The sequence below is a fragment of the Salvelinus sp. IW2-2015 genome, linkage group LG23, assembly GCF_002910315.2.
Source record: "Salvelinus sp. IW2-2015 linkage group LG23, ASM291031v2, whole genome shotgun sequence".
NCBI classification, from domain to species: Eukaryota; Metazoa; Chordata; class Actinopteri; order Salmoniformes; family Salmonidae; genus Salvelinus; species Salvelinus sp. IW2-2015.
In genome coordinates, this window is record NC_036863.1 from 14,628,352 (window position 1) to 14,642,787 (window position 14,436).

General features: G+C 42.9%; 1 protein-coding gene across 1 annotated transcript in view; it reads left to right on the forward strand.

The window, feature by feature from the left end:
- The window catches only part of LOC111951022 (roundabout homolog 4-like), a 43,152-nt gene that overhangs the window by 11,701 nt on the left and 17,015 nt on the right, over nucleotides 1-14,436 (forward strand). Inside the window, 5 exon segments of the mRNA XM_023968988.2 lie at nucleotides 7,492-7,824; nucleotides 10,695-10,852; nucleotides 11,289-11,409; nucleotides 11,710-11,848; nucleotides 14,187-14,314. Of these exon segments, the coding sequence (XP_023824756.1) occupies nucleotides 7,492-7,824; nucleotides 10,695-10,852; nucleotides 11,289-11,409; nucleotides 11,710-11,848; nucleotides 14,187-14,314 (879 nt within the window).

Genomic DNA, 14,436 nt, shown 5'->3' on the forward strand with positions numbered 1-14,436 from the left:
TATCTCTCATTACAAATGATAACATTGGATAGATAGATGCATGTGCGCACACGTGCATGTGACAACAGAAGGATCATATCAAGGATGGCATCACAAATTAATACATAAATATCACTTGAAGCTTGATGGTGAGTTGATCATTTGAACCAGATGTGTAGTGCTATGGCAAAAACAAAAATGTGCACCTCTTTGGGTCTCCAGGACCAGGTTTGAGAACCACTGCTCTTGGGACATTCATTGGGACCTCTTCATCTGCAGACAGGCTTTCACAGCTCTCTGTATCTGAGGACAGAAAACATCACAAAGAAACAGGCTTCATTATACTGCAATTAGAAAGCACTGAATATTATGTTGCTATTATCTCTGTCCTCAGTTTTTCTCTCGAAGGACTGAAACTACACAAAAGTACCTGCCCTATCCAGAGTAGCCTACTCTCTCCCTTATTTGACAGCTGGAGCTGCTAATCCTTTCACCCTCTTCCATTTCTGTTAGCTAGCTAGCTAGCTACCTACCTACAAATACATTTGGAGTGTGTGTTTTACATTTATTTACAAGATAGCTAGCGAATATGAAGTTAGGTAGCTATCTGCTGATTTATTTAATTCACATAGCTAACTAGCTATACAGTATGTAAAGGTGGCTATATTAGCAGTTCATTTGAGCTAGCCTGCACAATACTGTAGCTAGCTAGCTTTACCTGGAATGCTTTTCCTACAGTCTTGAATGAGTTTCCACATCTGCTGAGCACTTGTTGTCTGCTTTTCCTTTACTCTGCCGTCCAACTCATCCCAAACCATCTCAATTTGTTTGATAGGGCGGCACACAATAGGGCAGCACACAATTGGCCCAACATCGTCCGGGTTTGGCCGGGGTAGGCCGTCATTGTAAATAAGAATTTGTTCTTAACTGACTTGCCTAATTAATTAAAGGTTAAAGAAAAAATATAAAAAATAGCCCTTACACAGCCTGGAGATGTGTTGGGTCATTGTCCTGTTGAAAAACAAATGATAGTCCCACTAAGTGCATACCAGATGGGATGGCATATCACTTCAGAATGCTGTGGTAGCCATGCTGGTTAAGTGTGCCTTGAATTCTAAATAAATCACTGACAGTGTCACCAGCAAAGCACCATCACACCTCCTCCATGCCTCACGGTAGGAACCACACATGCGGAGATCATCTGTTCACCTACTCTGTGTCTCACAAAGACACGGCGGATGGAACCAAAAATCTCACATTTGTAGTCATCAGACCAAAGGACAGATGTCCACCGGTGTAATCAAATCAAATTAAATTAAATGTTATTTGTCACATGCGCTGATTACAACAGGTGTAATCTGTTGTGAAATGCTTACTTACAAGCCCTTAACCAACAATGCAGTTTTAAGAAAAATACCAAAAAAATGAATAATGTCCATTGCTCATGTTTTTTGGCCCAAGCAAGTCTTTTCTTCTTATTGGTGTCCTTTAGTAGTGGTTTCTTTGCAGCAATTCGACCATGAAGGCTTGATTCAAGCAGTCTCCTCTGAACAGTTGATGTTGAGATGTGTCTGTTACTTGAACTCTGTGAAGCATTTATTTGGGCTGCAATTTCTGAGGCTGGTAACTCTAATGAACTCTTCAGCAGAGGTAACTCTGGGTCTTCCTTTCCTGTGGCGGTCCTCATGAGAGCCAATTTCATCATAGCGCATGATGGTTTTTGCGACTGCACTGTTTTAAAGTAATGATGGACTGTCATTCCTCTTTGCTTATTTGAGCTGTTCTTGCCATAATATGGACATGGTCTTTTACCAAATAGGGCTATCTTCTGTATACCACCCCTACAACACAACTGATATGCTAAAACACATTAAGATGGAAAGAAATTCAACAAAATAACTTTTAACAAGGCACACCTGTTAATTGAAATGGATTCCAGGTGATTACCTTCCAGGTGACTACCTCATGAAGCTGGCTGAGAGAATGCCAAGAATGTTCAAAGCTGTCATCAAGGAAAAGGGTGGGTACTTTAAAGAATGTTGTCCGGACCTCTGGCACTCTCTATGGGGGTGCCACAGGCTTCAGTCCTCAGGCTGACTCTTTTCTCTGTATATATCAATGATGTCACTCTTGCTGCAGGTGATTCTTTGATCCACCTCTTCGCAGATGACACCCTTCTGTATACATCTGGCCTGTCTTTGGACACGGTGATAACAAACCTCCAAACGAGCTTCAATGCCATACAACACTCCTTCCGTGGCCTCCATCTGCTCTTAAATGCTATTAAAACGAAATGCATGCTCTTCAACCGATCGCTGCCTGCACCCGCCTGCCCGACTAGCATCACTACTCTGGACGGTTCTGACTTAGAATATGTGGACAACTACAAATACCTAGGTGTCTGGCTAGACTGTAAACTCTCCTTCCAGACACATATTAAGCATCTCCAATCCAAAATGAAATCTAGAATCGGCTACCTATTTCGCAACAAAGCCTCCTTCACTAATGCTGCCAAACATACCCTCGTAAAACTGACTATCTACCGATCCTCGACTTCGGCGATGTCATTTACAAAATAGCCTCCAACACTCTACTTAGCAAATCTAATGCAGTCTATCACAGTGCCATCCGTTTTGTCACCAAAGCCCCATATGCTACCCACCATTGCGACCTGTATGCTCTCGTTGGCTGGCTCTCGCTTCATATTCGTCGCCAAACCCACTGGCTCCAGGTCATCTATAAGTCTGTGCTAGGTAAAGCCCCGCCTTATCTCAGCTCACTGGTCACCATTGCAGCACCCACCCGTAGCACACGCTCCAGCAGGTATATTTCACTGGTCACCCCCAAAGCCAATTCCTCCTTCGGCCGCCTTTCCTTCCAGTTCTCTGCTGCCAATGACGGGAACGGATTGCAAAAATCACTGAAGTTGGAGACTTACATCTCCCTCACTAACTTTAAGCATCAGCTGTCAGAGCAGCTTACCGATCACTACAGCTGTACATAGCCCATCTTTAAATAACCCATCCAACCAACTACCTACCTCATCCCCAAATTTGTGTTTGTTTTTCTGCTCTTTTGCACACCAGTATTTCTACTTGCACATCCTCATCTGCACAACTATCACTCCAGTGTTAATTGCTAAATTGTAATTATGTCGCCACTATGGCCTATGTATTGCCTTACCTCCTTACTTAATTTGCACACACTGTACACATATTTTAATATTTTGTTATTGACTGTACCTTTGTTTATCCCATGTGTAACTCTGTGTTGTTGTTTTTGTCGCACTGCTTTGTCTTGGCCAGGTCGCAGTTGTAATGAGAACTTGTTCTCAACTGGCCTACCTAGTTAAATAAAGGTGAAAAAAAAGAATCTCAAATATAAAATATGCTTTGATTTGTTTAACACTTTTTTTGGTTACTACATGATTCCATGTGTGTTTTTTCATAGTTTTGATGTCTTCACTATTATTCTACAATATACAAAATAGTAAAAATAAAGAAAAACCCTGGAATGAGTAGGTGTCCAAACTTTTGACTGGTACTGTATGTCACCAGTAGGCCAAGTAATTGTACCGTTAATACCAGTCATTTGGTTACATTAATTTCTGTTAACTTCTTATGGCTGCATCCCGCTAACGGGATCGATATGACAACAGCCAGTGAAAGTGCAGGGCGCCAAATTCAAACAACAGAAATCTCATAATTAAAATTCCTCAAACATACATGTGTCTTATATAATTTTAAAGGTAATCTTGTTGTTAATCCCACCAAAGTGTCCGATTTCAAATATGCTTTTCAGCAAAAGCACTACAAACGATTATGTTAGGTCATCACCAAACCACAATATGCACAGCCATTTTTCCAGCGAAATATAGCAGTCACAAAAAGAAGAAATATAGATACAATTAATCACTAACCTTTGATGATCTTCATCAGATGACACTCATAGGACTTCATGTTACACAATACATGCATGTTTTGTTTGATAAAGTTCATATTTCTATCAAAAAATCTGAGTTTACATTGGCGTGTTACATTCACTAGTTCCAAAAACATCAAGTGATTTTGCATAGCCACATCGTTGCAACAGAAATACTCATCATAAATGTAGATGATAATACAAGTTATACACATGGAATTATAGATATACATCTCCTTAATGCAACCGCTGTGTCAGATTTTTTTTTTTTTATACGGAAAAAGCAAATCATGCAATAATCTGAGACGGCGCTCAGAACAATAGCCAAATTAGCCGCCATGTTGGAGTCAACAGAAACCAGAAAATACATGATAAATGTTTCCTTACCTTTGATGAACTTCATCAGAATGCAGTCCTAGGAATCCCAGGTCCACAATAAATGCTTGATTTGTTCGATAATGTCCGTTATTTATGTCCAACTAGCTACTTTGGTTAGCGCVTTTGGTAAACAATTCCAAAGTCACAAAGCGCGTCCACTATAACGTGACGAAATGTCCAAAAGTTCCGTAACAGTCAGTAGAAACATGTCAAACGATGTATTGAATCAATCTTAAGAATGTTGTTAACATACATCTTGAATAACGTTCCAACCGGAGAATTATATTGACTTCAGTTGAGAGATGGAAAGGAGCTGCCTATCACGTGTACAATGCGTGGTCACCTCATGTCAGTGATTACTCATTCCTGTCTCCTTCGGCCCCCCTTCACATTAGAGTCATCAGACCAAGTTCTATTGACTGTTGACATCTAGTGGAAGCCGTAGGAAGTGAAAACTCATCCATATCTCGCTGTAATTTCATTGGGAGCTTGGTTGAAAATCTAGCAGCCTCAGAAAAAATCCAAACAGGAAGTGGAACTTCTCAGGTTTTTGCCTGCCATATGAGTTCTGTTATACTCACAGACATAATTCAAACAGTTTTAGAAACTTCAGAGTGTTTTCTATCAAATACTAATAATATGCATATATTAGCAACTATGAATGAGGAGCAGGACGTTTACTCTGGGCACCTCTGTGCACCTTTCATCCAAGCTACTCAATACTGCCCCTGCAGCCATAAGAAGTTAATGCATGTATTAATTCATAATTTACCGTTCTCATTCTCGGAGTTGAAATGTAGTTTGCAGAGTTCAAAACCTGCTACACTTGTGAGAAACCAGTAAGTTTTTTTTCAATAACCATCATTTATGAGTTTTGTAAATTTTGCTATTGTCTTTTGTTTGGCATGCTCCATGTGAGCAATGAGCATGTCTCTGTCTGGTTTCTCTGTTCTGATAATATTTAGGGAACGTGCATGTCTGAGCACGCATAGAAGTACCTGGCCTGCTGCACGCAAATTTAGGAAAGTAGCCATTTGGGATGTCTGAGTTCTGATGATCCCATATATCCAGTGGATATACAGTTGAAGTCAGAAGTTTACATACATTTAGGTTGGAGTCATTAAAACACGTTTTTCAACCACTCCACAAATTTCTTGTTAACAAACTATAGTTTTGGCAAGTCGATTAGAACATCTACTTTGTGCATGACAAAAGTCATTTTTCCAACAATTGTTTACAGACAGATTATTTCACTCATAATTCACTGTGTCACAATTCCAGTGGGTCAGAAGTGTAAATACTCTAAGTTGACTGTGACTTTAAACAGCTTGGAAAATTCCCCAAAATGATGTCATGGCTTTAGAAGCTTCTGACAGGCTAATTTACATAATTTGAGTCAGTTGGAGGTGTACCTGTGGATGTATTTCAAGGCCTACCTTCAAACTCAGTGCCTCTTTGCTTGACATCATGGGAAAATCAAAAGAAATCAGCCAAGACCTCAGAAAAAAATTGTAGACCTCCACATCTGTTCATCCTTGGGAGCAATTTCCAAACTCGTGAAAGGTACCACGTTCATCTGTACAAACAATAGTACGCAAGTATAAACACCATGGGACCACGCAGCTGTCATACGCTCAGGAAGGAGACGCGTTCTGTCTCCAAGAGATGAACGTACTTTGGTGCGAAAAGTGCAAATCAATCCCAGAACACAAGCAAAGCACCTTGTGAAGATGCTGGAGGAAACAGGTACAAAAGTATCTGTATCCACAGTAAAACGAGTCCTATATCGACATAACCTGAAAGGCCGCTCAGCAAGGAAGAAGCCACTGCTCCAAAACCGCCATAAAAAAGCCAGACTACGTTTGCAACTGCACATGGGGACAAAGATCGTGCTTTTTGGAGAAATGTCCTCTGGTCTGATGAAACAAAAATAGACATGTTTGGCCATAATGACCATCGTTATGTTTGGAGGAAAAAGGGGGAGGCTTGCAAGCTGAAGAACACCATCCCAACCGTGAAGCACGGGGGTGGCAGCGTCATTGTGTGGGGGTGCTTTGCTGCAGAAGGGACTGGTGCACTTCACAAATTAGATGGCATCATGAGTTAGGAAATTGATGTGGATTATTGAAGCAACATCTCAAGACGTCAGTCAGAAAAGCTTGGTCGCAAATGGGTCTTCCAAATGCGATGACCCCAAGCATACTTCCAAAGTTGTGGCAAAATGGCTTAAGGACAACAAAGTCAAGTTATTGGAGTGCCCCTCACAAAGCCCTGACCTCAATCCTATAGAACATTTGTGGGCAGAACTGAAAAAGCGTGTGTGAGCAAGGACACCGGCAAACCTCAGTTACACCAGCTCTGTCAGGAGGAATGGGCCAAAATTCACACAACTTATAATGGGAAGCGTGTGGAAGGCTACCCGAAACGTTTAACCCAAGTTAAACAATTTAAAGGCAATGCTACCAAATACTAATTGAGTGTATGTAAACTTCTGACCCACTGGGAATGTGATGTAATAAATAAAAGCTGAAATAAATCATTCTCTCTACTATTATTCAGACATTTCACATTCTTAAAATAAAGTGGTGATCCTAACTGGCCTAAGACAGGGCATTTTTACTAGGATTAATTGTCAGGAATTGTGAAAAACTGAGTTTAAATTTATTTGGCTAAGGTGTATGTAAACTTCCGACTTCAAATGTATGAGCTCATTGGAGCGGTGAACTCTGAGGGCCCGGAATAGACTGTATAATGTTGTTGATACAAGTTTGCTAGCAACAGTTGATTGATTTGATACAATGTTGCCCTTCACTAGCAATAGCTCAAGTCAAGACTGATAGAAATGGGGGCCAACAGGTGGAGTAGAGCGATGAATGTGATGTATACATGCGTATCCCGTACATACGACTAATACAACTTGAACTTGAAAGAACCTGCATTTTTATCAGGATATTTTCTACTGGTTTTATTTGTTAGCTTTAGGCCTATGTATTTGACTTAGTTGACAATGGAAGTTATAGGCCTACTGCTTCTCATGGGAAACAACTATGACTTAATCGTCTTGAACCCCATTCGATGCTAAATGCATAGTATGCATAGTAATAGTAATAAACTATTGTCAGATCTTCTGTGAATTAACAGACGCAATAGCCTACTTTGACAGAACCTGAATTTCTCCATCTTTCCTCCGTCCACTGTTCTTGTTCCCTCCAGGTTCCAGACTGAGGACGGATGTGGTGGAGGTGCCCCCGCGGATTGTCCACCACCCCTCAGATGTGGTGGTCAAGGTAGGCAGCCCCGCCACCCTCTCCTGCCGCGCCGACGGCACACCCGAGCCCTCCATTGAGTGGCTCCGCAATGGCCAGCCCCTGGAGATGGACAAGCTGGACAGCCAATCGCGGCCCATCGTCCTGTCGGAGGGCAGCCTTTTTTTCCTCAGCGTGGTGCCAGGGAGGCGGAGTCAGTCACATGAGGGCGTGTACGCGTGCATGGCAAGGAACAGCGCTGGCAAGGCCACCAGCCGCAACGCCTCCCTCTATATCGCAGGTAAGACTGTGGGGATGTCTTTCAAATTAGATGGACATGCGTATCTTGTTATAAATTCCAAGATGCCATGCAGAAATAATTGCACAGTAGGATGAAGAGAGGTACCATGTTATAGAGTGGTCCCACTGTTATAGATCATGTGAGTGAAGAGACTATGTATCAGTCTCAGCAGTGTGCAGACTAACTAATAAACCACTCAAGGGCTAGATTGGCTGCATCAAGTGTGCTCATACTGAGATGGAACCAAAGCCACACACAGCTGCCTTCCAAGTACTTAAAAACACTATGCCAGATGGATGTGAAAATCTGGCCTTAGAATACATTCTGTTGTCTTGGTTGGAAGGCCCTCTGTGGCTCCTACATCCTGTCCCATTAACTTCTTCTCTCCCTCCATGCTGATCTTAAATGTGATATCAAGCTAATATATGATCCTTCAGGTCCACGGAAAGCCCGCAGTAACCACAGACCCCTGCTCCAGAGAGAAAGCGAGAGACGTTGAGATTGCCCGTGTGATTGCTGTGTAGAATTATTATTATATATATATATTTTTTAAACATTTATTTAACTAGGCAAGTCAGTTATTAAGAACAAATTCTTATTTACAATGACGGCCTACCAAAAGGCCAAAGATCTCCTGTGGGGACGGGGGCTGGGATTAAAAAAATATATATTTATATGTATATATAGGTCAAAACACACATCACGACAAGAGACAACACAACTCTACATAAAGAGAGACCTAAGACAACAACATAGCATGGCCGCAACACATGACAACACAGCCTGGTATCAACATGGTAACAACACAACATGGTAACAACACAACATGGCAGCAGCACAACATGGTAGCAGCACAAAACATGGTGCAAACATTATTGGGCACAGACAACCGCACAAAGGGCAAGAAGGTAGAGACAACAATACATCACGGAAAGCAGCCACAACTGTCAGTAAGAGTGTCCATGATTGGACACTGATCTTTGTCTTTGAATGAAGAGATTGAGATAAAACTGTCCAGTTTGAGTGTTTATTGCAGCTCGTTCCAGTCGCTAGCTGAAGCGAACTGAAATTAAAGGGGGTCCAAAATCAATGTTTACCACCTTCCCAGGACAAACACTCTGCTAATTTACCCCTGACCCCCAGCCTCTGTTTGTACCCAAAATAGGGTCACCCACAGACCACTGGATTCCTGAGCTAGCTGGTATAATTAGTGGCTGATTGACTTGTTGGGGGAACTTCCGTGGAGCAGTATGTGGTGGAGGCATGGAGCCATTGGGACAGTAAACAGTGGCACTTTACTTTCGATTGAGTTATACTAGCAGATCGATTGTAGTATAGTTTAAGTTTAACCTTTATTTATCCAGGTTAGTCTCAATAAGATAATTGTGCAATTGTGACCTTTTGTAAGTATAGTTGTACTGGTTAGGTTAGTAAACTCTACAGTCATGAACCATGCAGCACTGTTAATTCATGAGTTGTGCTAAGTTCTCTATCATAGCTAGACAATTATTGATTTTCAAGAATACCCTTAATACATTTTTATTTTATTTTATTTTTTTATTTTTAAATGTTATCCCATTTTCTCTCCAATTTTCGTGGTATCCAATCGCTAGTAATTACTATCTTGTCTCATCGCTACAACTCCCGTACGGGCTCGGGAGAGACGAAGTTTCTCAAAAGCCATGCGTCCTCCGAAGCACAACCCAACCAAGCCGCACTGCTTCTTAACACAGCGCGCCTCCAACCCGGAAGCCAGCCGCACCAATGTGTCGGAGGAAACACCGTGCACCTGGCCCCCTCGGTTAGCGCGCACTGCGCCCGGCCCGCCACAGGAGTCGCTGGAGCGCGATGAGACAAGGATATCCCTACCGGCCAAAACCCTCCCTAACCCGGACGATGCTATGCCAATTGTGCGTCGCCCCACGGACCTCCCGGTCGCGGCCGGCTGCGACAGAGCCTGGGCGCGAACCCAGAGACTCTGGTGGCGCAGCTAGCACTGCGATCCAGTGCCCTAGACCACTGCGCCACCCGGGAGGCCCCCTTAATACATTTTAAAGCAGTCCAGCCTTGGATCATTCCTTGATGAAGAGTGGAGATATTCCAGTAGTAGTTTATGGCACTAGACCATTGTAACCATACGTGTGACCAAGTAGACGCCAAATACTTTTTGTCTCATGATTCCATGTGGTGTCCTAATGTAATACCTATGTTATGACATCAGTGAAGATTTAAACAGACATCCTAAACATGTGGTAATGTACACATGCAAGGTGAAAATGCCATTGTCTCTGTCATTTTGGATATAATGGAAGGGAGCTCCTTAGACCTTAAACTGAAATGTTTCACAGTGACTCTTAACGATTGAGTAAACATGACACGTTCCTGTAAAGAGGTCAGGCTTGTCTGTCATGTACTTGTGCTTATATCAATGTAGACAGGTCAAGTTTGCTCTATGAATTGTTTGGGACCTCTGGGGTTGTTGTTATGAGGTTGTTGATGGGGCAATACTGGACAAAAGCACTGTGTATTCCGTGTATAAAATATATGGATATTTAGAGCTGTGCGATGTGGTCCAAAATGTATAGTGTGATATGGTGTGGTAATGGTACTGTGAAATAAGGTAAATCATTAAATTAGTTCATTATAACCCTTGCAAATTTCCGGTGGTCAAAACTCTCATTTGTAGGAAGCCAAGTCAAGCAGACAGTGATGCGTGTTGTGCTGGGCACATGTCTCCCAGGCAATGTTTATTAACTACAGGCTTGTAGACTGACTTTGACGTTGTTTTCCAATGTAATGTTATGGCCTTGTGCACCAGCTAGTCTCAAACCCACTGTTTATGAATGGACGACCTCTGTGTGTTCTTTCAGCTCTGCGTGAGGACTTCCGGGTGCAGCCCAGTGACGTGGAGGTGGCTGTGGGGGAGGTGGCGGTGCTGAACTGCAGCCCGCCGGTGGGCCACCCCGAGCCCAATGCCACCTGGAGAAAAGACGGGGTCCCCATCAACCACACAAACCCGCACTACACTGTGAGACCTCCTTTATAACATAGCTACATGCTTTGGGCTTTCTTGCTATGCTTTTTGAAATTAGAAATTGACAATGGGACAGTTGTCAGTGTGCATTTCTGTGCAGTAAATGTATTTTCAAGACACTATGGTTTTTCCATAATATGGAAAGATATTCTATATTATTGTAATTCATTTTTGAACTAATTTCCAGAGGTGGCAGGAGCTGAAATGCATACTGTTCTGAATACTTATTTCTCTAATAATATCAGTGGTAACACAGTATTGCCAATAGAGGGCACTGTTGTACAACATTTTGATTAAAACCACAGGCCGCTTCATACATTTTCCTCCATTATTAATAAAAGAGGACATGTCACCTTGGATGAAAAACTATCCCCCAAAAAATCCTTGTTTATTTTTAACTGTATGTGCATGCTCCCCATGTGACCTATAGGAACTGAATGGGAAGTTGATAATCGCCCCAGCCCAGAAAAATGATTCTGGCGTGTACATCTGTGTGGCCTCCAACACTGTGGGAGTAAGAGAGAGCAGGGCCGCCCGCCTGTCTGTCTTAGGTAAGATGAACCCTGACTCCATGTACAGTACCATTTTAGCAATAACCTTTTTTACACTACTGAGCCAAGCTGTACTTCGCTGGCCTGGTTATGCATCCACCATAGTTGCTGGAACGGTGCTGGAAATGAAAATGTGAAAAGAACAGAGTCCACACAGTACAGTTTGGGTCGGCACATCAGTGTGAAAAAGGTATGTCAGTGTTTGCTATTGATATAAGGGATAGCGTGGAATTGAATGCTTAGAGATATGATATGAATAACCATAATTTGTGTATTTGCCCATGCTTTCTCCATCCCCAGCCAAGCCAGTGTTGGTGCTGAAGCCTCAGGATGTGTCGGTGGGAACAGGGGAGTCTGCCCAGTTCTACTGCGAGGCTAAAGGAGACTCCATGGCTGCTGTGGAGTGGAGCCGTGAGCAGGGCCCTCTGCCCAACGGCAGGTCTGATTCTTGATTCAACAAAAAAAACTTAATTGTCCATTAAATGTACACTAGAAACTGTTCTTGACATGAGCTTTACAACATGTGGTTTGTATGCATGACTGTAAGTCGCTTTGGATAAATGCGTCTGCTAAATGGCTTATATTATTATATACAGGAGATCAAAAAGTATTTGGATGGTGACAATATATACACTGCTCAAAAAAATAAAGGGAAAACTAAAATAACACATCCTAGATCTGAATGAATGAAATATTCTTATTAAATACTTTTTTCTTTACATAGTTGATTGTGCTGACAACAAAATCACACAAAAATTATCAATGGAAATCAAATTTATCAACCCATGGAGGTCTGGATTTGGAGTCACACTCAAAATTAAAGTGGAAAATCACACTACAGTCTGATCCAACTTTGATGTAATGTCCTTAAAACAAGTCAAAATGARGCTCAGTAGTGTGTGTGGCCTCCACGTGCCTGTATGACCTCCCTACAACGCCTGGGATGCTCCTGATGAGGTGGCGGATGGTCTCCTGAGGGATCTCCTCCCAGACCTGGACTAAAGCATCCGCCAACTCCTGGACAGTCTGTGGTGCAACGTGGCGTTGGTGGATGGAGCGAGACATGATGTCCCAGATGTGCTCAATTGGGATTCAGGTATGGGGAACGGGCTGGCCAGTCCATAGCATCAATGCCTTCCTCTTGCAGGAACTGCTGACACACTCCAACCACATGAGGTCTAGCATTGTCTTGCATTAGGAGGAACCCAGGGCCAACCGCACCAGCATATGGTCTCACAAGGGGTCTGAGGATCTCATCTCGGTACCTAATGGCAGTCAGGCTACCTCTGGCGAGCACATGGAGGGCTGTGCGGCCCCCCAAAGAAATGCCACCCCACACCATGACTGACCCACCGCCAAACCGGTCATGCTAGAAGATGTTGCAGGCAGCAGAACGTTCTCCACGGCGTCTCCAGACTGTCACGTCTGTCACATGTGCTCAGTGTGAACCTGCTTTCATCTGTGAAGAGCACAGGGCGCCAGTGGCGAATTTGCCAATCTTGGTGTTCTCTGGCAAATGCCAAACGTCCTGCACGGTGTTGGGCTGTAAGCACAACCCCCACCTGTGGACGTCGGGCCCTCATACCACCCTCATGGAGTCTGTTTCTGACCGTTTGAGCAGACACATGCACATTTGTGGCCTGCTGGAGGTCATTTTGCAGGGCTCTGGCAGTGCTCCTCCTGCTCCTCCTTGCACAAAGGCGGAGGTAGCGGTCCTGCTGCTGGGTTGTTGCCCTCCTACGGCCTCCTCCACAGCTGTCTCTTATACACATCTAGATGTGTATAAGAGACAGCTCCGTCTCATGCTACCACTAGAGTGAAAGCACCGCCAGCATTCAAAAGTGACCAAAACATCAGCCAGGAAGCATAGGAACTGAGAAGTGGTCTGTGGTCACCACCTGCAGAACCACTCCTTTATTGGGGGTGTCTTGCTAATTGCCTATAATTTCCACCTGTTGTCTATTCCATTTGCACAACAGCATGTGAAATTTATTGTCAATTAGTGTTGCTTCCTAAGTGGACAGTTTGATTTCACAGAAGTGTGATTGACTTGGAGTTACATTGTGTTGTTTAAGTGTTCCCTTTATTTTTTTGAGCAGTGTATATTATTTTGGCTCTGTACTCCAGCACTTTGGATTTGAAATGATACAATGACTATGAGGTTAAAGTGCAGACTGTCAGCTTTAATTTGAGGGTGAACCGTTTAGAAATTACAGCACTTTTTGTACGTAGTCCCCCCGTTTTAAGGAACCAAAAGTATTTGGACAAATTCACTTGTTGTCACGTTCGTTGTTGGAATGAGACCAAGGTGCAGCGTTGTAAGCGTACATCTTTCTTTATTAGATGAACACCAAAAAATATATATATAAACGAACGTAACGTTCTGCAGGCTACACAGTAACTATACAAAAACAAGATCCCACAATCTAAGGTGGGAAAAAGGGCTGCCTAAGTATGATCCCCAATCAGAGACAATGATACACAGCTGCCTCTGATTGGGAACCATACTAGGCCAACAAAGAAATAGAAACATAGATTTGCCCACCCAAGTCACACCCTAAGGTGAGCGCGTGACACTTGTGTATTAAAGTAGACAAAAGTCTTGGGGGTGTAATCTTTGTGACTCTTTGAGCTACTCTTCTGCACAGTGAGTACATGTGTCATAACATGCATTATTAGTATGCAATATTAATGATTATAAGTAATTCTTTGATTTCTAATAATTTCATACAGTTTCTATAGTGAATGTTGTGTTGGTTGCTGTGTCATGTCTGTAGGTATCTAGTGAATCCTGACCAGAGCCTCCAGATCCACTACGTGACACCACAGGATTCTGGGAGGTACACCTGCACAGCTGTCAACGACGTGGGGGTGGTCACCGCCAGCGCACAGCTAGTGGTGGAGGGTAAGAGCACTTAGCTTGAGCCTTCACCACTACATTTATGTGTTGTGTATTTGTTGAATGTGTAATGTACAGTGTTTATTTTGTATACAGCAGTACTGTTTGTCTAAGACAATTTCCCCCTG